The sequence below is a fragment of the Notolepis coatsorum genome (assembly GCF_963971535.1).
Source record: "Notolepis coatsorum genome assembly, chromosome: 5".
Classification (NCBI taxonomy): Eukaryota; Metazoa; Chordata; class Actinopteri; order Aulopiformes; family Paralepididae; genus Notolepis; species Notolepis coatsorum.
In genome coordinates this window covers 102,112,483-102,135,980 of record NC_140169.1, presented here as the reverse complement: position 1 = coordinate 102,135,980, position 23,498 = coordinate 102,112,483, and the positions used below count along the sequence as shown (strand labels likewise).

Here is a 23,498-nt window from a genome sequence, read left to right as displayed (position 1 = left end):
AATGTTGGGCAAGTTTCTCAGTAACTAGTGTAATTAGTTACTTATTACTGTTGATGATAATAATAATAATAATAATAATAATAATAATAATAATAATAATAATAATAATAATAATAATAATAATAATAATAATAATACATATTTAACTTCATTACGTCTGCTATAAACCATTTTGCCTCTGTGTGTGTAAATGTGCTATAGGCAACTCTTTCTTTTACATGGATTAAGCTAATTATCTTTAACAATCCTGAGGCAGAAAAAGTCTATTTTATTTCAAAGGAAGATACTGATGATATTTCCTCACACAAAATCTCATATTGTGACATCCCATGTTGTTGTTGTTGTTGTTGTAGTACTGTCTTGCTGTGTGTCTCTCTTGCTGTGTGTCTCTCTCTCTCTCTCTCTCTCTCTCTCTCTCTCTCTCTCTCTCTCTCTCTCTCTCTCTCTCTCTCTCTCTCTCTCTCTCTCTCTCTCTCTCTCGCTCTCTCTCTCCTCCTTGTGGAGAATATATGAAAATACACAAACTAATTCAATCACACACCTCTCCCTCCCGGCACTGACGCGCGCTCTCTCGCACCACCACTGGACTCGATGTGACGACAGGCTACACGTTCCCCTCCCGAGTAGTATTTCGCGCGTGTGCTTATGTTTAATGGGTTCTACTTACAATTGATCAAAAGTGTAGGCTACTCTGCCTTTGTTCGGATTTCCTTTTCAGCTTTAACAAGTTGCCATGGCTTCTCTCACACGGAGAGAAAAGGAGAGATGCCCTTCTACGGGGAGACGGAAACAGTGGGTAAGTCATATATTCCATTCATCATGGACAAATTCTTGTTTGAAATACGTATATTACTGTATTTGATTAGAGTAGTCTGAGTTGTTATTTAAGCATTGGGTGTGGTTTACAGATGTTCACGATATGGTTTCTTTACTTCCCGACTGTTCCTACTATAACTGGTATTATTCTTTATTATATTTTTTGTGTTTCTTAGACCTCAGAGGTACCACCGGCCCAATGTAAATCCATCGGGCTCTTTTCGGAGACCGCAGGTTATTACACAGTCATGGGCTCCTGCCGCTCCGTGGAGCGTCCCTCTCCGGAGGGAGCGGGGTCCAGTGGCGGTGACGTCCCGTCTGCGAGGTCCCTCTTCAGGGGACAACAACGCACTGGGTCGGTAGACCACCTCAACGACGACAGGTCTGGAACGGGCCATTATGGACCCACTATGTCGGAAAACGTGTCTGCTCAGAGGACTAACAGACAAGTCCCGTGTTGTGAGAAGTGTTCGACTACTCTGGTCGCACTGAAGAAGCAAGCACTCAGCCTCGCCGTTCACCACCAGCACTCCTCCAAGGTAGATGTACAGTACAGTACCACGCCACCCCTCCGAAATTGAAATGCACTGGCATACACAAGAGTCGCATGGGGGCAGTAATATACTACAGTAACAGTAATACTGCCCATGCAACTCTTGTGTATGCCAGTACATTGGATTGCAGTATAGACATATTTGCAATAAGAGGAATACTAAAAGCAATTATTCATATAATAATAGCTACAAAATAAAAGTTAAAATAAAAAAAGCCACTTTGTGCGATTTTGACGAAGGAATAATTTAATCGGAAAAGTCGACATTGATGCCCACGAGGATACATCACAATCAGCATGCATGGCTTCTCTGAATCTGAGATGAATACTGGCCACTGGCTTTTGTGGGTATTTTGGGGGTAATATCCCCATCCTACATTTTGTCACCACACAAACATCCATCATGCACACTCAAATCAGCAAAGTAAACCAGTGCCATTCCTGAGTAAGTGGTTTCAAATGGGCATGAATATTTCATTAAGACATCCCTGTGTCCTATTCATTCTTCTGCGCTGGGGGAAAAACATTTATTTTTGTCCTGTCGAGTGGACACAGCTTGACATCATGCTTTAATAAAGAGAGAATACAGAATGGTATCTTGTGTACTCTAAAACGGTGAGAGAGAGAGAGAGAGAGAGAGAGAGAGAGAGAGAGAGAGAGAGAGAGAGAGAGAGAGAGAGAGAGAGAGAGAGAGGGGGAGAGAGACAGTAGGCTAAGTAGCCACAGACAGACATGGTCAGTGGAAATCTGATAAGCAGACTCCTTTGCAGGTTTATTGATCTTGGCTCGGTTTCCCAAAACCTTCTTAGATCATCTTTGGACATTGGCTTACAACGGGGCTATAAGATGATAGTCTCAAAATGCTCCTGGGAAACCCAGCCCAGCTCATTCTCGGTTGGCTGTCTGGGGCACAATCTGTCCTGTAAAATCAAAACAATGAAACCTAATTAAAAGATTAAACATTTAAAGACGTTGTTCTTTGTTTGATATGGTGGCTACTAGTAGCGACAGGATAGGTGGACTCACTCAACCCCATAACACCACAGGTACATACTATAATGTGCCTTAATCCACTGAGCCGCAGAGTGCTGTCAAAATGTTATTTTTGGAGGGAGTGGATTGGCTCCTCGATGTCTCTGCTCTTTTGGAGTCTGAGAGGTGACATTTTATATAATCGTACAGTAATCTGAAAGTACTCCCTTGTGGCTGAATGTGGGTCATTGACATTGACATTGACATGGATGCCGGACAGATGGAGGGAGGGAGGGACATTTGGGGTTGGATGTTGATGGATGTCAAGGGCAGAGCAACTATGATACCATACCGTACAAACTATGAACTCTGTTGGATGTTGATGGATGTTAAGGGCAGAGCAACTATGATACCATACCGTACAAACTATGAACTCTGTTGGATGTTGATGGATGTCAAGGGCAGAGCAACTATGATACCATACCGTACAAACTATGAACTCTGTTGGATGTTGATGGATGTCAAGGGCAGAGCAACTATGATACCATACCGTACAAACTATGAACTCTCTTGATTATACTCAGTCTATATCTATCTACTGCCTTCACTGCCTACAACTACCTTACACTGTAATCATAATTACCTACCTCAACCTAGTCTATCCATATAACACTATATAATAGCCATGTACAATAACACTATATATACCATATAAATATTTATCTATATCTGTATGAATATATCTGCATATATATTCCTGCTTCCATATTTAGATTTCAGGCATGAACGAGTGATATCCCGTGACTAACTTATCTGACTCCCGACATCTGGACACCGGAAATGCAAATCGTACATTATTAATGATGCCCTCTCCCCTTTTTTTATCCCTAAATCCATAGGATTCAGACACTGTGTCTGCGTTTCTCCATGACAACCTCAGAGTCCACACTAGTCGCTCCGCGGTGGAGTCCCGCGACAGAGAGGGGGGGGACCACGGGGTGTGTGGCGCCTGCGGGACCCACCTGAGCCAGCTCAAGCAGGAGGCCATCCACGTGGCCCTGACCCGGGAGCACGTCAGGTGGGCCAGCCCGCCGTCTGGCAAGCGCCCCCCCGGCGGATCCATCCTCACGTCCGCCACGTCGGCGCAAACTGAAGCCCAGTGTTCAGGGGAGAGGGCTGTGAGAGAGACACCCGCTGACCCCCCTTCAAACCCTCAGTCACACAGCCGGACCCAGAGCCCTCACAGCCCGCAGATGTCGCGGAGCCCCGGGGCGCCGCAGAACCCCGGGACCCCCCGCAGCCCCAGGACCCCTCAGACCCTCAGGAGGAGGCCCCCCAACCCCGACATGGACCGCTGGGTGGAGGAGCAGCAGCGGCTGGCCGCATCCACATCTAAATCTGCGTCAATGACCGGCGGTAATGGTGTCACCGTCTATCCCTATCATCAGGTACAGCTAAAAGCCTCCCGGCACTACATCATGCCCCCCCCCCCAGTGTATAACCCCCCCCCCCCCCCCCCCTTTTTATGAGCCATCTAAGCAGAGTAGGTCCTTATGGGCGCACGTGTCAGCAAGGCAATGATTCATGGTGACCAATCAGACCCAATTTAGATTCCAGGACTGGTCTAACTGTGGGTTATTGCTAATGGAAGGGAACTGGGTCATGATTTAACCCTATCGCGAAGGCGATCCAGTCAAAAAGCATTGTGATCGATAGAGGGGTTGGTCATGTTTAACAGGGAGACTTGGGGAGGTGCTTGTAAAAGCCACACTAGAAGGGTGGGAGAGAGTGAGTGACTGAAAACCATTTGAGAGAGAGGCTGAGAAGCTCACCATCAAGCATTACAGTCTAATGAAGTGCTTGTATGTACTATATTGGGGGGTTGTTTCAATTCACATTGCCGGGAACAAGCCACGCCAAGCCAAGCCAGGCTCTTTATGGCATCCACTGTACTGATTTGGTGACACATAGTTTCTGTTAGATAATTAAGGCCAATGGATGTTGTAAAAACAATGTTCTTTATTTATATAGTTAAAACCAACACGTTTCAGCAACATGCCGTCATCAGGGTTACGTGACCAAAATAACTGGAAAAAGAGAGAGAGGCTTTTAGGATTTTTTATTTGTGGGACGAATGAGGAGTTCAGTGTGAATACATTTGTATAGTTTCTGCTTTCAATATTTAGTTTTTATGATGTGGAAATTCCATTTTAATTGAAAGACAAAGTTGCGGCAGATTTTATTTTCTCTTGTTAGATCATTAATAAAATATAGCTTATTTTCAGTTTGATGCCCATGTGTTTATTGATTTATTGTAATTATAACAAGGGGGTTAGAATGTGTTTGATAGACCTTATGGTGAGGAAACTCACAACACATAAAGGTTATGCAACATTTAAATTAAGGTAAAAAAAAGGAGTTAAAAAGAAGTGAAAAACCAGAAAAATTTAAATTTTATTCCCACGCAATGGCAACGTGATATGAGATGAGATAAGATATAAGATGGTTTACGACACTGCCTGGAGAATAGGGGAGGAAAGAGGAGAGAGGGAAGAAGGGATGGGAGGAGAGAAGATGGTAGCAGAGGAAAGAGAGGATGGGTGGGTGGATGCGGAGAAGAAGGGATGCAAGGAGAAGAGAAGAGGACAAGAAGGAGAGAAGACGAGAGAGGAGAGATAGGGGATGGATGATTCAGATTTTAAGGAGTAAGAGGCTGTGAGAACACAGGAGGAAATAATACAGGACGTTGTGAGAGGCGACGAGACGAGATGACAGAGATGGCTTAGAAGATGAGTTGGTGAGAGTAGAGGAGACAGACCTCCCTCCCTGTAAAGCATCAGTCCAGCAAGCTTGAACTTTCAGCTACTGTTTGACCCAATGGGTATGACCTCTACATCTAAGTGTGGTGACTAATTGTTTTGAGTTTTTTTCTTCCACGTAAAGCGATAGTTCTGAGTTTTTAAACCCTAGCCCTATTTCCTACTTACCACAAACCAATGCAAAGTCTATGGGGTCAAGCTCCTGTCTGTACGAGCGGACTGAGGCTCACTGACATTTACTCCACAGTGCACACAAAGTAGATTTCAGTTGTCTTCAGTCAGTTTGTACAGACAGGAGCTCGACCCCGTTGACTTTGCATTCGTTTTGTGGCGAACTATCCATAGCTAGTATGAGCAAATCATGGTGGCGGAGGGCGGGTCCCACACAACTTCAACATGATCGCTCTATTCAGTCAAAAACGGGGGTTCCAATCAGAACACTATCTATCAGTTACATTAAAGAAACTGGACCCCCTCCATAAACTACGTCAAAGAAAGTCACCGGGCCCGTTCAGAGCCTATAGGTTTTGGCCAGAGGAGAGGAGGTGTTGAATTCTTCAGAAACTCCTGCAGTACAGAGGCAGGATGGAGGAGGTGTTGTACATCAGTATGTTGTTGAATTCTTCAGAAACTCCTGCAGTAGAGAGGCAGGAGGGAGGAGGTGTTGTACATCAGTATGTTCTTCAGAAACTCCTGCAGTACAGAGGCAGGAGGGAGGAGGTGTTGTACATCAGTATGTTGTTGAGTTCTTCAGAAACTCCTGCAGTACAGAGGCAGGAGGGAGGAGGTGTTGTACATCAGTATGTTGTTGAGTTCTTCAGAAACTCCTGCAGTACAGAGGCAGGAGGGAGGAGGTGTTGTACATCAGTATGTTGTTGAGTTCTTCAGAAACTCCTGCAGTACAGAGGCAGGATGGAGGAGGAAGTCCTATTGCTTCTCCTTTGCCATCTTCATCCCCTCTCTCCCCGTCTCCAGGCTTGAGGTTTCCTGTTTCCACTAATTGGCATTACTGTACATGGCTGGATGGTTTCTGTGGTTACATTAGGAGGACGGTTGATTTTGTTGTCTTGGCCTATAAAAAAAGAGCTTGAGACATTGATGGGAAGTGGAGGTAGAGAGAGAGAGATGGAGACTAGAGAGAGATGGAGAGAGAGATGGAGAAGGAGGCCACTGTAAAATATGTTGCCTGTCTCTTTTGCTCGCAGGCAAAGCTTGGTCACTTCATTTGAGCAAACAGGGGATATTGTCACCCTCCCACACACATGAACACACACACCCTTCCCTCTGGAGGGACGGGAGGCAAGGCGAGGGGTCTGCGTTGAGTTCAGAGTAGGGCTGTCCGATATTGGCATTAAAATGTGATATCGGAAAATATCGGTATTGGTTTTCAAATTTTTTCTTTTCTTTTTTTTTTTACATTTCTATAACCTTTATTTACCCAGGCAAGCAAGTAAGAACAAATTTTGATTTTATTTATTGTCAAAAGTATGCATAATGTTGTGTTAATTCCACAACAAGAGATATGTAATGTTAATTACCTGAAATTATTCCGCTTTTTGGGGGATACCCTGCATATATCGGTATCGGTTGATATCGGTTGATATCGGTATCGGAAATTAAGAGTTGGACAATATCGGTATATCGGTATCGGTAAAAAAGCCAATATCGAGCATCCCTAGTTCAGAGGTTTAGACACTCACACACAGCGTCAGGCTCAGTGTGTGTGTGCTTTTGCCTTTGCGTCGGATCAAAGGAGGTGACGGCATGTTTTCTTTCGTGCAACTGAGTCACAACCCTCAACTCAGAGAACAGTCACCACGGCTGTCACTCCACTAATCCTCACACTCAAGAAACAGCCGCAGACCCCATGTGACAGTGTGCCTTTGAGCCCCAATGCGCTCTTTCAACCTAAATGTCCTACTTAGGACAACACAGATGCTTTCTGATGCCACACCACACACTGCGCTCAGAAGAAATTCCCATGATGAATTGCCTTTTTGTTTTGCGCCGGCGCGGTGATTCTTACACAGAAATGTCTGTTTAATTAGATGACGGATAGAGCGAGAGAGAGAGTGACAGCAGGACCCGTGGGAGTTGTTGGTCGATAAAGCCGCACTGACGTCCTTGATATCCAAATACACAGAACGACACCCAACTTGTGTTTATACAGATGATAGCAATTACACTGCTTGTGACCAGAATATATATATATATATATACTACTGCACAAGACACAAAATAACACTGATAGTCTACATAATTCATTTAATTTAATCTCAAATATTTTTTTTATCTCAAAAGGCAACTGAGGTTTCCCTCATTTACAGTCACATTGAGTGTACATACAGAAATAAGCATAAATAAAGCATATAAAATCACACAGCATATGAAATCACAACAACAAGACAACAAGACAAGGGGTCGAGGGTAGACAAAAGCAAGGATAACAAATAAATTAAAACACGTACAACTTGATTGGCAAAGGTTGGAGGTCTTAAACTCTGCAACATAGGGGATAATCTCAGGCTTTAAGGACTGTTGGAGTTCATTCCATGAGCTAGGGGAATCATTGCGAAATGCAGATTTACCCTGTTCTGAGGAAACTTGAGGGACCTTAACTCATTCCCCGCCAACAACGTTTATATACGTTATTGGGCGCCATCCTTTGAACGGGAACCACGTACAGTATATATGATATTTGTATTCATTATTCATCCGGGGACCTCGGTGTTACCATAGGGAATGAGTCTGAGATCGCCAAAGTGCAATACCGGCCGCATCCAGTTAGACGGCGGTATCGAGCACCCTTTGAAACCTTGTATCTTGGCCTGTGCAACGGTCAAATGTCACCGGGCTCACTTTTCTTTGTCGGGCGAATGGAGTGGTTATAACGATCGGATTGAGAAGTGTCAAATGCTCCAGATTAGGGATGTCCGATATTATCGGCCGATATTGGCATTAAAATGTGATATCGGAAAATATCTGTATCGTTTTTAATTTTATTTCTATAACCTTTCTTTACCCAGGCAAGCAAGTAAGAACAAATTCTGATTATATTTATTGTCAAAAGTATGCATAATGTTGTGTTACGTCCACAACAAGAGATATGTAATGTTAATTACCTGAAATTATTCAGTTTTTTGGGGGGGGGGGGGGGGGGGGGGGGGAACACACCCTGCATATATCGGTATCGGTTGATATCTGTTGATATCGGTATCGGAAATTAAGAGTTGGACAATATCGGTATATCGGTAAAAAAGCCAATATCGAGCATCCCTACTCCCGATGCATGATGTGTGGTGGATTATGTTGGCGACACGATCGACACCAATACTGGGACTTGCGATCAGATAATTGGAATATTCTTTTTGGGGTACATCCTAGTGAAGGTAAGGGCTATATGATATCAATCCTGCGTTGATCCAACCATGTCTTCACCCCGAACGCGTGTGTAACGTTACTCCACAACGTATGTCGTTGGCGACGATCAAAGCATCAAAGTTTATAGTAGAATTGACGTATAAGGCTATTACTCAGCCTTTCGGGAATTACCCCAGACCACGCTATAACTATACTTATATTCACCACGGTATAACACGGGAACGTATGGATGACATTTATTTTTATTTTTCACATATTGAACGATAGATAGGTGATGTCAAATGGGCCATAGTATTGTATCCATACCTATAGGGAGGTGTAGTGGTTACGTCATTGCCGTTTTTCGTGTTCCACCCTCTGTCCAACGCAATGTATTTCCCCATTGCCCATTTCTAAATCGTCTTGTTTAAAACAAATAAAGCATTAACATTTGCATGGTGTACCTTTCTGTGCTTATTCATCCACAATCTATAGCTCAACATGAAAATATTCGCAATTAATCATAAAGAAAAATCGCCACATTTTATTTCAACCAAAAATGCTTAAACAATAATGTTAGTGATAAAAGGGAACTCATTTTGTGCAAAAATGTAAAGCTTTTCAATTTCCATGCGGCAGAATTGTTACAATAGTGTGAGAAGTTGGTCTAGAACACAGCCCAATTGCTGAACACACAGGAGAGGAGAATGGAGCGTTTCAAGGGGTTTTAATGCACAAAGCAGTTCAACAGGAATTGGGGGGAATAGAACGGGGTTAGTGTTCTTGGGGCTGCAGCTGCGGGCAGCGAGAGAGCGAGTGGTCCTCTTGTTCTGAATGGGATGTCCAGACAGAACGGAGCACTGGAACGTGGATCCTGGGGCACAGGAGAAACGGGTTAGAGCAAGGAATACAAGAGCAGGTTTCAGCAGAGCTTTAGGCAGGTACCTAGGTTGTGGTATTTAACACCACAGCGACTTCTGGTCAGCGTCGCGGGGTAGAAGTAGGGTCCTCATCAACGGGGGATTGGATACAGCTGTGAGGAGTGAGGTGCCTGACAGCGTGTGAATCAGAGGGATGAGGTGCAGCTGGGCTAGGTGACGGGAAGTGAAGTGATGCAGGCCGTATAAGGGTGAATGGAGGGGTGAATGGAGAAAGAGAGGATGAGGAGGAGTGCGTGGTGGAAGGAGAGGGGGATGAAGAGGAGTGTGTGGTGAATGTGAGGGGAAAAGGAGGGGGAGTGAAGTACGCTCCTGCTGTGACTATGACAAATAGCCGATAATCCATTTTCCCAATGATAAATCCCTATACGGGTGGAACAACCAGTGACGTCAGACTACACCTCCCTATAATATAGAATATAGTTATAGCTCTACAAACAAGGTGACGCACTCCTATCTTTTAAAGCGTGGCAGTGCTAGAACGGGGGCCGTCTAATCCCCGGCGGTCAATGAGTTAAGGACCAGCCAGTCACTAGAACGGGTTCCATATGTTCCAGAATTCCATTCCAATAATGATGTGATATATGAGGAGGTAGCTTACCAGTACGGGCCTTAAAAAAACTGTGTTTGTGGTGCCGTATCAATTATCAGTGATGAATCTTGCAGAGTGATATAGTCCAAGGATTTGGATTGATAGAATGATACACTGGTAAACAAAGAAACAAACAAATAATTTGTTGGGGCATGCTGGTGGCTTAGCAGGCAAAGGCATGTGTACCTTACTGTATATATTTGAAAAGTTGTGGGTTTGAATCTGGCTTGCGACTTTTGTTGTACGTCATCCTCTCTGTCACTCTGCTGTGTGCTGTCCATTATAGTAAAGAAAATAATAAAAACTAAAACAAATAATTTGTTCTTGGCACAACTTACATTTACATAATACACAGGACACACACACTTACATCATACAACACATTATTCTATTGCCATGCAAAACTTGCCCTGGGGACGGCTTTTGGAAACAAAAATGTGGTAAAAGCAGCCTCTGTGAATATGTCTCATCTTCCCAGTATAGAGTCCTCTACACCATACAGGCTAAGTGGAATTCATGCCATGCTTCCTTAAATCCTGGTGTATTACAAATCATGTTTGTTGTCGGTTTATGTCGCTGCCTGGAGGAATATGGAATAAGGAGAAAGGAAGCAGAGAGGTCGAAAGGGAGAGGAGAGGAGGAGAGAGGACAAAGGGATGGGAAAATAGAAGACGGTAACAGAGGAGAGGGGAAAAGAGAGGATGCAAGGAAAAGAGTGAGGACAAGTAGGAGATATGAAGAGAGAGGAGGGATAGGGGAGGGATGATTTACTGCAACGCACTTCACTGGTTAGATGCTTCATTTTGTTGTACTCTGCACTTGTACCCCAATGTAATCTACTCTAATTAACTCTTCTGCCCCCTTAGCGACTATTTTGTGTTTTTTGCCTATATTCTTTTGTGTTTCTGTGTACAACGATGGCTGTGTTGATTATTATGTCATGAAATTGTGTCCGTTTGCTTATTTTCCATATATTCACAGAATTTGAAAAGATTCGATTTTGAAACCCTCTAACACAAAAGTTAACAATATTAGCTTTCAAACCGTCCATAGTGGTTTATTTCTTGCCATGGGGGTTAGGGTTAGGGTTACCCAGACAGAAAGATTAGGAGAAGGTAAAATCGCATCCCTGTGCCCGTGCCCACCCCAACACTTGCCCAACAGTCCCCTAACCTAACCCTAACCCCAACCCCAACCCTAACCCTAACCCTAACCCTAACCCTAACCCCAACCCTAACCCTAACCCTAACCCCAACCCTAACCCTAACCCTAACCATAACCCTACAAACGGAAATATTTGGAATCTTTGATAGATATGTTGAGTTAGGTTCATAGTGGTATTCATACAAAAATTATTGGAACGAAATATTACAAATTAAGTTTTTTATGACCTTGAACGTGATGCAATCTTTTCATGCACTAAGGTGACAACTATGTCAGTTACTTAACAAGGCACAAGGGTTAAGGGGTAAGAGATGCTATGAGAGCCTTACAGGTCCATGCAGGCGACCTGGAATTCACCCCATGTTCCCTTAACTCCTGCTGTCTTACAAATCCGGTTTGTTGTTGTTCAAACCAAACTGGGCCATTAAGGGGTCTGTTCTGGCTATATAGAGTGAGACAAGAAGATAGATGGATCAGCTAGCCTAGCTTAAAACGTCAGGAGAGTTTTTGACCAACAGCTAGGCTAGCTGATCCGTATCTGCTTCCATTCATTTATGCTAAACTAGTCTTGAAGCCGGATAGCTTTCCATTGAACACACAGAGAGGACATTGGTATCTATCTTATTGTCTCACCCTGGAGAAGACCGTAGGTGCATTTCCCATAATGTTGGTGTGTTCCTTTAAAGACACGACAATCACTGACGTGTCCCAGCTAAACAAGCTTCCTGTCTTTTGCCAGACCGAGGAGGCTTCGGATGAGGCAGGATCCATAAAGACCAGCCCAAAGATGGCTCACATCTCCAGAGTGGCCACCATGGCCAACTCTGCAGCCATGTCCTTCTTGGCTAGGTAGGTAAAAACAATGCCTTAAGTTGTGTGCATGTGGCCAACGTCTGTGGTTCAGTACTAGAGATGATTTATTTTGTTATAAGAAATAATGCTACAAAAATCCCAGTGTATTGATTGATTGATTGAAAATTGTATTAACAGATTGCAGAATGGGTACAATACAGTACGGCTCAATACACACAATTGTTAAGGGGATGCAGACCAGAGAAAGACTTCCGTCTTGTTTACATCAGGGTCCCCCATTTTCAATTCATCATAATCATTCATCATATACTATATTTGATTCTATAACAATACCACGTTTGAATCCAAAACTATGGTAAATGGGCTGCATTTATATAGCACTTTTATCCATTCCAAAGTGCTTTACAATTGATGCCTCACATTCACCCATTCACTCACACATTCACACTGACAATGGAGGCAACCAGGCAAGGTGCCAACCTGCTCGTCTGGGAGCAGTCAGGGGTTAAATGCCTTGCTCAAGGACACTTCGACAAGCTGCCGGGAGAAGCCAGAATTGAACCAGGAACCTTCTGATTACCAGACGACCGCTCCACCTCCTGAGCCACTGTCGCCCCAAACACACACACACTTAATGGAATTGTTGCACTGAATTGTGGGTCTACTATTATAGACGTCACGTTTGACAGACAGAAAAATTAGGATGAACCTTTGGAACGGATACGTTGCCGTCTGTTAGCAAAGCTGTTGTTTTGGCAAACGTATGATTATTACACTTAGGTTCTAATTTAAACACAAACCAACGGACACTAATACATCTGTTTCATCTCTGGTTTGTGATGGATCAATGTAGCCGGGACACTAATCACTCGCTACAAGTGCTCTAATTAATTGTGTCTGCAGGGTCCTCCCTTGACAAAGTGTCTTACTGAGCCTGGGTAGCCACGGTGAGACTGAAATGATTACATTCTAGGAACGTTTTAAAGACTGCGAAAGCAGTGTGTGACAGAAATCCTCCATGACACGGTCATCTCTTCCTGCAGGGCGGCCCAGAAGCTCACCTTGGCAGCCAGGAGGAAAGCCCTGGGTTTCAACTCTTCTTCGGCGGGTCTCCCTGGCCAGCTCTCCCCCTGCTTCAGGACAATCATCCAGAAGAACCCTCCACCAGCTCCCCCCTGCCTCCTCCAAGCCGCTGCCAGAACCAAAGACTCCCCCAACCTGGGCAAAGACAAGGTAGACCTCCTCTGCTTTGTTGCCTCCTGTAAACCACCGCCAATTTACTTCACGGCTGATGGTAAACATCTTGGCCCCAAAGACCGCAATGTGGTCATTCAACATGCGTCCTCCTCAATAATATTTTTTCTTGATAAGGTCTCCCGATAGATACAGTCCAAATAAATGTCCTGTTTCATCCATTGTTTTTATCTATCTAATCCACCAGGGTTCAACTGTTTTACTTATCCTGGTCTGCGTTAAACCAAACATGCAAACATTGGAATCCAATACTGTCTTTACTCAGAGCTTGTATATCAAGTTGCTGGCCCAGGTTGAATTTCTGGGTAAAACGTGGAGAAAAGGAGGGTTAAAGTAAGCTGACCTAAGGTCTGACCTGCCTCATAACCTGGGAGAAAATGAGGGTTAAAGTAAGCTGACCCGCCTCATAACCTGGGAGAAAATTAGGGTTAAAGTAAGCCAGGTCTGACCCGCCTCATAACCTGGGAGAAAATTAGGGTTAAAGTAAGCCAGGTCTGACCTGCCTCATAACCTGGGAGAAAATGAGGGTTAAAGTAAGCTGACCCGCCTCATAACCTGGGAGAAAATGAGGGTTAAAGTAAGCTGACCCGCCTCATAACCTGGGAGAAAATGAGGGTTAAAGTAAGCTGACCCGCCTCATAACCTGGGAGAAAATTAGGGTTAAAGTAAGCTGACCCGCCTCATAACCTGGGAGAATTTCTTTACATTTTCAATATATCAAAATGCAAAGTGGATTTTTCTGGGGGGGATTATTACAGGCTAGCATAATATGTCAATGATTTGTTTTTTTCTTTTTGTAATGTCAGATAAAAAAAATACTCACACTCTTCTGAAAAGGGACCAAATGGTCCTTTTCAAAAACGCCATAAAAATATTATATGTTGATATAATTTTCCACTTTCTTTTTCAGAATTATTATATAGCCTATATGTTTTTATCAAATATTTGTATTTCTTTTTTCATTTTATACACAAAACAAGACAAACACAGTAAAGTAATAATAATAATAAACAACAAGACCTCACAATACCATAACAATAATTAATAATAACAGCAATAATGACCATAGAAATAACAAAATAATCAATACAGAACATAAAAAACAACTTATATTATCACAGACACCACAAAAGACATTTCTTCCCTCACTCCCACTCCCCCCCCCCCCCCCCCCCCCCACCCCAGGACCCCCGGACCCCCAGGATCAGCACCCCGACCCCGCTTCGCCGCTAGATCATGGCTTTAACTTTCTCGGCCGCTGAGACCCATAGTTCAACAGAGCTTTCAGTGTGGCAGCTCCCACCCTCTGGAACTCCCTCCCAGCAGAACTCCGCAACGCCCCAACTCTGGACTCATTCAAAAAACTGCTCAAAACCCACCTCTTCAACCTGGCCTTTAACCCCTATATAAACCCCTATATAAAATGAAGCTATTATTATTATTATTATTATTATTATTATTATTATTATTATTATTATTATTATTATTATTATTATTATTATTATTATTATTATTATTATTATTATTATTATTATTATTATTATTATTATTATTATTATTATTATTATTATTATTATTATTATTATTATTATTATTATTATTATTATTATTATTATTATTATTATTATTATTATTATTATTATTATTATTATTATTATTATTATTATTATTATTATTATTATTATTATTATTATTATTATTATTATTATTATTATTATTATTATTATCATTATCATTATCATTATCATTATCATTATCATTATCATTATTATTATTATTATTATTATTATTATTATTATTATTATTATTATTATTATTATTATTATTATTATTATTATTATTATTATTATTATTATTATTATTATTATTATTATTATTATTATTATTATTATTATTATTATTATTATTATTATTATTATTATTATTATTATTATTATTATTATTATTATTATTATTATTATTATTATGCTGGGTTGTCCAACCCCAATCACACGTGCAGTAGAGTCCATATAAAAGACATCCAATAGTGTCAGAGACCAATTACTCATTGTGAGTTTCTCAGGTTGTTTCCACCTCATGGCTATCAGTTTCTTGGCTGCTGTAACTCCCGCCCTTTTTCAGAAATGTTTTATACAACTTCAGTCATGATCATAACTACCAAATATTGAATTCATTTCAGAATTGTAACCCTTTAAATTACAGTGTTAGTGTTGTTAGCTAGAGACCATGATTAACTATGCCTCATTACTTTTACTCATAAAGTAAAAAGGTACTGTATAGTTCAAGTCCCCTTGATAACACAGAGGCCAATGCAGACATCAATATGAACCCCCTGCTCCCATGACCTAATAACATCACCTCTGTAGCCAGTGTCTGCATGACGACATGCATGGGACCCACAAAATACCATGAGTAACTATGCCAAAGGTACTCATGGAGTAAAAAGAAGTGCTAGCCGCCAAGCTGTAGTTTGATGATCCCCCCAGACACGGCCCCAACGTCAGAGGAACAACACGCTTGCTGGCATTTCAACGCTGTGCGAGTGGGAACACCAGCTCTCTCTGCTCTACGACCCCCCGGCAGAGACGTCTGTGTGGAACACCAGCTCTCTCTGCTCTACGACCCCCCCGGCAGACACGTCTGTGTGGAACACCAGCTCTCTCTGCTCTACGACCCCCCCGGCAGATACGTCTGTGTGGAACACCAGCTCTCTCTGCTCTACGACCCCCCCGGCAGATACGTCTGTGTGGAACACCAGCTCTCTCTGCTCTACGACCCCCCCGGCAGATACGTCTGTGTGGAACACCAGCTCTCTCTGCTCCACGACCCCGGCAGATACGTCTGTGTGGAACACCAGCTCTCTCTGCTCTACGACCCCCCCGGCAGATACGTCTGTGTGGAACACCAGCTCTCTCTGCTCTACGACCCCCCCGGCAGATACGTCTGTGTGGAACACCAGCTCTCTCTGCTCTACGACCCCGGCAGACACGTCTGTGTGGAACACCAGCTCTCTCTGCTCTACGACCCCCCCGGCAGATACGTCTGTGTGGACGAGCAGCTGGTTGCATTCCTGGGCTACTGCAGCTCCAAGCAGTACATCCCCAGAAAAGCAGCCAAAATACGGGATCAAGGTGTGGGTGGCCTGTGTGACACCGGGACCTCGTACGCCCTGATGATGCAGGTATACACAGGGAAGCAAGAGGGCTGTGCCAGGGAGGTCAATCAGGGAAGGAGCGTCGTTCTGGAGCTAACGGAAGGACTGGGCGAGGCAGACAGTGACCTGTGTGACAACCTTTTCACGTCATATGGACTTGGGGTGGAGCTGCTGAAACGGAAGATGGGCCTGGTTGGGACAATCACAGATGCAACAAACCTGAGCTTCCTCCAATCCTGCACAAGACCAGGCAGAGAGCCCTCCTCTCCTCCCTCTTCCGCTTGGCGAAGACCCACACTGCTGTTTCATACTTCCCAAAGCGTGGGGAAGAATGTGCTGCTGCTCAGCACTGTACAAGGCCCACAAGAAGCCCGAAGTAATCCTAGATTACAACAGCTGCAAAGGTGGTGTGGACAATCTGATAAGGTATGTGTCACTATATGCATCAATTATGCACAAACTTTATTATTACTGAATTGCTGTGCTTGTCTGAGATATATTTAGAAAGAAAAGGAATAGCCTATGTGTATTCATTTTAAGTTTTTTGTCTTCTTTTTTTTACAGTGTGTGTAGTGTGCACAGCTGTCGCCTGAACGACCAGCCGGTGGCCACCGCTCGTTGTTTTACAACATCCTGGATGTCTCCGTTTTCAATGCCTTTGTGCTGCGGATGGCTGTGGATCCAACCTGGAACCAGGGCAAGCTGTACAGGTGTCACCTGTTTCCTGGAGGAGCTGGGAACAGCACTGGTGACTCCACAGATGCAGCAATGACAGCGCCTCCCCCCACAGCGCAAGAGTCGCTGCCAGGGTGGCCGAAGCCAGAGGGCAGACCAGTTCCAGTGGCAGTGGGCATCCAGGGCCCTCTGGAAGCCAAAGAACAAGGCGACTATGTGTGCTGTGCACCAGCAAGCGGAAGAACCTAGCACCTGCTGGAAGTGTCGAAAGCACATTTGCAAATATACTACATGTTTGAACGTTTTTCTTTTGGAAAAATAAACATGTTGTTCAAAGTGTTGTATTCATTTCTAGTGTGAAATAAGGTAATAGGACTCTGCACTACAAACTGGCAAAGGGTTATTAGGTCATGGGAGCAGGGGGTTCATATTGATGTCTGCATTGGCCTCTGTGTTATCAAGGGCACTCGAACTATACAGTACCTTTTTACTCTACTCATGGTCTCTAGCTAACACTAACACTGGCAGGGTAAAAATTCTAAAATGAATTGAATATGGTGGTTATGATCAGGGCTGAAGTTGAATAAAATATTTACGAAAAGAAAAGTGTGAAATAATTTCAACATATAATATTTGTATGCCGTTTTTGAAGAGGACCATTTAGACCCTTAATGGTAAGAGTGTAAGTATTTTTTCAATCTGACGTTACAAAAAAACAAAAAATCCATAAAAAGTTCAAAAATCCTAAAAAATACAATAAAAAATACACACTGTTGCCACATATATTGGCTACAAACATAACCATTGCAAAGTTATAAAGAAAATAAGAATATCAAAGGACCATTCTGTCCTTATCAGACATAAGGGTTAAGATGTGTGGTTGGAGGAGATATGTTATTTCTTGTGGATTGTTCTCTGCCATGTGGAGATGATCATGTGGGGTAAAATGCAGATGAAGGATACCTGTGGAAATTGATGGTCATTAATTCTATCCTCACTATGCTACGGCATTTTAACACGAGTGGGATGAAGGGGTTTTAAAGATTAGATAGATTAGATTAGATTATATTCAATTGTACTGTCATTGACTAATGAAATTAAGTCGCAATGCAGCAAAGTAGCAGTGAAATGTACAGCAGTATACAGTGTAACATACTACCGGTAGATAGATTAGTAGATAGACCATTCACAACCACCCCACCAGAAGTGTCTCCATAGCCTGTATAGACCCGACCCCCACCCCCCACTATAACCCCATTATAATTATGCAATGATCTTCCATTAACCCAAAGAAAATAACAACAGACATGTAGGCCTATGTAAAAATTGTATTGTGTTAAAAAAAAAAAAAACAGACACCAAAAACCTCACCCATAACTGCCTCTTTAGACAAGTCTATTGTCCATATAGGACCATAAAGGCAACCGGAGTCGTTTGGAGGAAACCCTATATTATGCCGGCCCCTCCCTTTGTGATATGCTGTAATGTGGTGTTAATGCCTCCATCTTGTTTCTCTCCTCTCCTGGGAGACAGTGGGAGGGGAGATCAATATGGCCGCCTGCCCGTTTAATAGATGGAGCTGATGGTCCGCGTTTAGAGTTACAGATAGTCGCTTAGATACACTACTCCACTAGCCACACCTACCTTAGCACTCAGCTCTGTGTGTGTGTGTGTGTGTATAAGTCTGTATGCGGGCATGTATGCACGCACACGTGTGTATATACTGTGTGTGCAAGTATGTGTGTATGTGTGTGTGTGTCAAAGAGGATTTTTCCCCCTTGTAAATGGGTTCTTGAATTATTAAATCCCCATAAATAGAATTTGACACATGTTCAATAGAGTTAGGTAGCCAGTTCACACAGAGAGGAATAGAGGCCTTGCACTTGTTGTTTGGGTAGTTCTTTCTCTTCCAGCATGGCTGCCTGTGTAACATACAGTACCAGCCACCATTGTTTTGTGCTTGGCAATGGAAGAGAAATGTATCAACAAAAACATAATAATTTGGTGTCTTGTAAGTTATTACTGGATCTTATAAACAAGTTACAGTGGAACAGTAACAGCATCATGCTTTTCCAGTGTATTACTTACTCTACCATTGCATAGGAATTAGGCATTCTCTTTTGAACTTGGTTACCAATGGTTACATGCAGCCAGAAGAAAGAGAACCACACAACCATTCCATGCAAGGCCTCTATTATAAATACGATGAAGAGGTAAATTTTTTTTTAATCCTTTACAGACATCTGCTGTCGTCTGACAGACCAGAGATCACCAGCTTTTCAGTTTCATAACTGTCTGTGATGGATGATGTCATTATGACCTAATTCGATCCTGTGTGATTTCAACAAAATGGCTCTTGACTTACTGAGGAGAGAGAGAGAGAGAGAGAGAGAGAGAGAGAGAGAGAGAGAGAGAGATAGAGGGGATGGGGTTATGTGCACGGATTGGTTCTTAAACCATATCATAGCTGAGTAATAGATAGTCTAAATATTCTGCTGAGTCAGGCCTATGAGCTTTGTTTAAGTGGCTGTATAGTGTGTGGAAGAATATTCAACTTCACATAAGACATCTAAGTCCTCTAAATTCTCAAGGCTCTCTGTAGCATCAAGGACTTAACACAGAGATGGGGCAGGACATGGAGCTGTAACTACTGTACATTTATTGACCGCAATTTTTTAAGGACATAAAGAAACATGTTCAAGCAAAAACGACAGTAAGCTAACCTTCACTTGCAGTTTAATATGAATTTGATGTTAGAAATTATGAAGTGAAAATTGTACTGTTTGCTGAACGATATTAAAACAGCAAAAAATATCAACTTCAGCTCAGTTTAGACTGCAGTAGACTAAGTCCTGAATAAAGGCCTAAATATGCGTGAGAGATACTGCTTTCTTCCTCACAGGGTTTCCGCCTTCAACAAAGTTTCCCTCTTTCAGCCCGTCTCTTGGTAAAGAGACTCGACTCAGCGTCTGAGGGGAGGACTCAGAGTTAACGTCTGTCTTACCTCGCTCCTGAGCTAAATCCCCTATTTCATCTCACAAAATGTCTCACGCTGTGAATGTGATGGATCACGGTTTATGTGGGTTTTTATTTTTGTTTATTCTAGTGTGCTTTGAATGTATTTTGGGTTTTCTCTGGTGAGCTGTCAATCACCAGACACCAGTTAATTTTGGTTATATATCGTACTTGGCTTATCGCGTCCCGCTCTTAAGCCTATCGAGATATACCTCATCTCATGTACCTATTGTACTCCATCACGAATAAAAACCAGTACACCCACACCTGCCGGGTCCCGCCTCTATGGAGGCGTAGCCTATAAGACAGTAGGCAATGGCATGGTCACCAATACACTCTTCCTCTATTTTCGTTTCCATCATAGCGGATGCAGTGCACCTTATGTTAACTAGTTGTTATGAAAAGATTAGAGAAATTACGTAATGTTGAAAGCTTACCGGAGGTTTGCTTACCCCTGGCATCTTCGAGGCATGTTTCAGCGACACAACGGGCCTGTGTTGATGTTTCCTCGTCTGACGGCAGCAGACCAAGGGGCAGCGTACAAGGTTTGGCTATCGAGCCGGCTTGTACAAAGGTAGGCCCTGTGTCATCAGGCATCAATGTTGGTATTGGTAATGCTGTGGAGTATGTTTCGGCGCCAGGGCCGGGGTGGCTTGGTGAACGTTCCACTGCAGTGGACGTTTTCCTGGCAATCCTGGAGCATGCTGCTAACGCTAATGCTACTAATGCTACTACTGCTAATGCTAATGTTGACGCTGAAATGGGTCGTTGTTCTAATGATCCCCGCCGCGGGACAATTCCGCTTTTCCCTCCTCTTGCCCGCTTCATTGATGAAGGTCAGTCGGTTGCTAATGTGGGGGGTTTCGCTGAGTCCTATTTACCTTTTTTACGGGTAAACGGGCTAACAACTGGGTGCAGGCCGGGTGTACCGTGGCTACGTAGCCAGGTAGCTTTGTTCCTGTGCCCCGGCGGGGATGAACGATGTCCCACCCGGCCGATGCTTGAGAGCGCATCGGCTCGGAGGGTGGCAGTATGGACGAATGAGTGGTATACTGCTGCAGGATGGTTTGTAGTGGCGGCCAGTGTTATGGCTCAGCTGGCTAGTTTCCTATCCACATTGGCGTCGGGTAGTAGGGCTATGGGTCCAGCCGACATTGTAAACATGTTGCATGTTTGTGGTGTTATAGAGATCTTGACTCAGTCGCAAGCTATAACTGCGGGGAGGATTAGGATGCTATCAACGTTTGTTGTTAGGCATGTTTGGTTGGAGCACTCTCCTCTTGGGGAAGAGGATAGGTTTTCTCTCCTCACAACTCCTTTTTCCACTGAAAGGCTTTTTGGTCATTCTGTGGAGGCGCAGGCGGTTGTTGATCTGGGTCCTACACCGCCTCACGCTGTGCAGCCAGAGGTGGGCGCACGGTCTCGTCAACGACTGTGGCGAGATCCTCGACAGGCGGCCATGTTTTCCCCGCCAGTGGTGCCCTGGGCGGAGAGTCAACGGGGTTCCACAAGGCCGACAGCCTTGGCGGCCGAGGGATCGGCCATTTTGGGTGAATTCGGTTTGGATAAAACAAGCCGTCGTCACTTTGCCGCGAGCAGCCCGCTCCCCGTTCAATCCTCTCTCTGTTACCCACGGAAGCGGGGCTCTGATCGTTCTCCTTTGGCTGCGGGCCACAAACCTTCTTTGAAGCGCATGCGGCCCCATTCTTCACTTCTCATGGGAACAGGGGCTGACACCCAGTTGATGGCTGAGCCTGGGTCTGTCCGTGAGAATGTTGTGCTGCCGCGTGGCTCCTGCACCACATGTTGTGTGAGCCTGGTGTTACAGCTGCCACTAGCTACGGTGGTCAGCAGGGGGACTCGAGGCCTCTTCTGTTGAACGCGCACAGCAAGGGTTACCCCGGCCTCGCCTTCGCCAGGCGGGGTATCGCGCTGATGCCTCCCACTCCCGTGAGAGTGGCAGTGGTCTGCGAAGCAGAGGCGAGCGTGATTTGGGTGGTAGCAATATCACTGCAGGGCTTCGGCCCTGGGGGTCCTCATGCCTTGCGTGTCTAGCTGCGGAACGACTCCTCAGCATGTGCTAGAGGGGTGTTCAAGGGGGGGGTCTGTGTCAACCAGTTTTATGACAGCTTCTCCCGTATCAAACCGGCCCTTTCTGTCGGGGTCCCCCCTTGGGTGCGTCGCACAGCGGGAGGGACCGGGCCAACTATCTACTGTTCCTTGCGGCCCAGCGTAAATGTACCATCCGGAATGCACATGCTCCCTCCACTGTCGCGCTTTACGCGGGCAGATGGCGTATGTTCCAAGAGTGGTGTAAGGCGGGGGGCTGGGACCCAGTCCCTTGGTCGGGTAGCAGGAGTGTGTGGGTATGGGCCACAGTGTGTTAAGTCACACGTGGTTCCGCCTGTGCTGTGTGTTCAAGGGGTTCTAGTTCCTCCTTGCTCGCACTCCGGTGGAGTTGACTGCGCCCCCCCCTTCGTTAGGAAGGATGGGGTGACAGGACTCCCCAAACCCCTTGATGTGGGCTTACGGGTCCTCAGGGGGTACATTGGTCGGGCCTCGCGTCCGCTCTTACCCATATCTCGATAGGCTTAAGAGCGGGACGCGATAAGCCAAGTACGATATATAACGATAGGTTATGTATATAACCTAGTTATATGAGTAATGGCTGAGCGTCCCGCTCTTAAGCGGCCCTGAGTCCCCTTGAGGGATCTTTACTGGAAACGAGATTTTGGCGAGGAAGAGTGTATTGGTGACCATGCCTACTGTCTTATAGGCTACGCCTCCATAGAGGCGGGACCCGGCAGGTGTGGGTGTACTGGTTTTTATTCGTGATGGAGTACAATAGGTACATGAGATGAGGTATATCTCGATAGGCTTAAGAGCGGGACGCTCAGCCAGTACTCATATAACTAGGTTATATACATAACCTATCGTTTTCTCTGGTGAGCTGTTGATCACCAGACACCAGTTAATTGCCATGCGGCATGGCAGGTGTGTGGGCTTGATTGCCACCTGATTGGTGTCAGGTGTGCAGTGCCTTTAAGTAGGCTTGGTTGTCTTTGGAAACCCCATAGAAGAAGAAGAAGACTGTCTTCGTATGCTTGTCCATTTCATGTTTTTTCCTCAATAGTAGAGGAGTGTCTTCTCATGCTTCTAGGGTTTTCTGTCTCTAGTGCTGTTGGTTTTTGTTGTTGTTTTCAACTGCTAGGCAGTGGTGGTTACTTTGGGTTTTTCCCCAGTTATTTTATACTGGTGTTTTGTGTTTCCTACAGCTTTTATTTGTATTTATTTTATTCTTGTGTTTCCCCCCACCCTCTCTCATCGCTCAGTGATTCAAGTGGTTACCCCTCTGGGGTAACTTTAAGATTCC

The 23,498-nt window shown here is 44.2% G+C and overlaps 1 protein-coding gene across 1 annotated transcript in view; it reads left to right on the top strand.

The window, feature by feature from the left end:
* Positions 1-1,064: 1,064 nt before the first annotated feature.
* kif26bb (kinesin family member 26Bb) overlaps positions 1,065-23,498 on the top strand; it is a gene marked incomplete at both ends in the record, with an annotated part of 127,822 nt that continues 105,388 nt past the window's right edge. The window contains 4 exons of the mRNA XM_084314202.1: positions 1,065-1,355; positions 3,241-3,789; positions 11,954-12,063; positions 13,071-13,260. Coding sequence (XP_084170328.1) covers positions 1,065-1,355; positions 3,241-3,789; positions 11,954-12,063; positions 13,071-13,260 — 1,140 coding nt within the window. The remainder of the gene's footprint in view (positions 1,356-3,240; positions 3,790-11,953; positions 12,064-13,070; positions 13,261-23,498) is intronic.